General features: G+C 22.0%; 1 protein-coding gene across 1 annotated transcript in view; it reads left to right on the top strand.

Annotated features, from left to right (window-relative positions):
- Positions 1-414: 414 nt before the first annotated feature.
- EMH_0037840 (uncharacterized protein) overlaps positions 415-445 on the top strand; it is a gene marked incomplete at both ends in the record, with an annotated part of 6,321 nt that continues 6,290 nt past the window's right edge. The window contains one exon of the mRNA XM_013495219.1: positions 415-445. Coding sequence (XP_013350673.1) covers positions 415-445 — 31 coding nt within the window.

Here is a 445-nt window from a genome sequence, read left to right as displayed (position 1 = left end):
AAAAAAAAAAAAAAAAAAAAAAAAAAAAAAAAAAAAAAAAAAAAAAAAAAAAAAAAAAAAAAAATAAATAGATAAAGGCATTATAACCAACAAAATGAACTAAATTAAATAGATACAATAGAATATATAAATACAATCAAATAAACAAGAAAAAAAATAAATTAAATAAACAAAAAATAAAATAGAGAAAATAAGATCAGTGCATACAGCCGGTGAAGGCTATATAGATTCCGCATTAACTATAAAGAGTCATATTCTTTTATTTATTTATTTTATTTTTATTATTTTTTATTTTGTTTGTTTACTTAAGTGTTTTTGTTTGTTTTATGTTTTTGTTTTTTGTCTATACACTCTATTTGTTTCTTCTTCTTTTTTCTGTTGTCCCTTCTGCTTCCTTTATTTGGTTGTGATCACATGCTCCTGCTGCTGCTGCTGCTGCTGCTGT

Source organism: Eimeria mitis, genomic scaffold, assembly GCF_000499745.2.
Source record: "Eimeria mitis Houghton genomic scaffold, Emh_scaff1477, whole genome shotgun sequence".
Classification (NCBI taxonomy): Eukaryota; Apicomplexa; class Conoidasida; order Eucoccidiorida; family Eimeriidae; genus Eimeria; species Eimeria mitis.
Note: the sequence above shows the minus strand (reverse complement) of the source record. Positions and strands in the feature narration are given on the sequence as shown.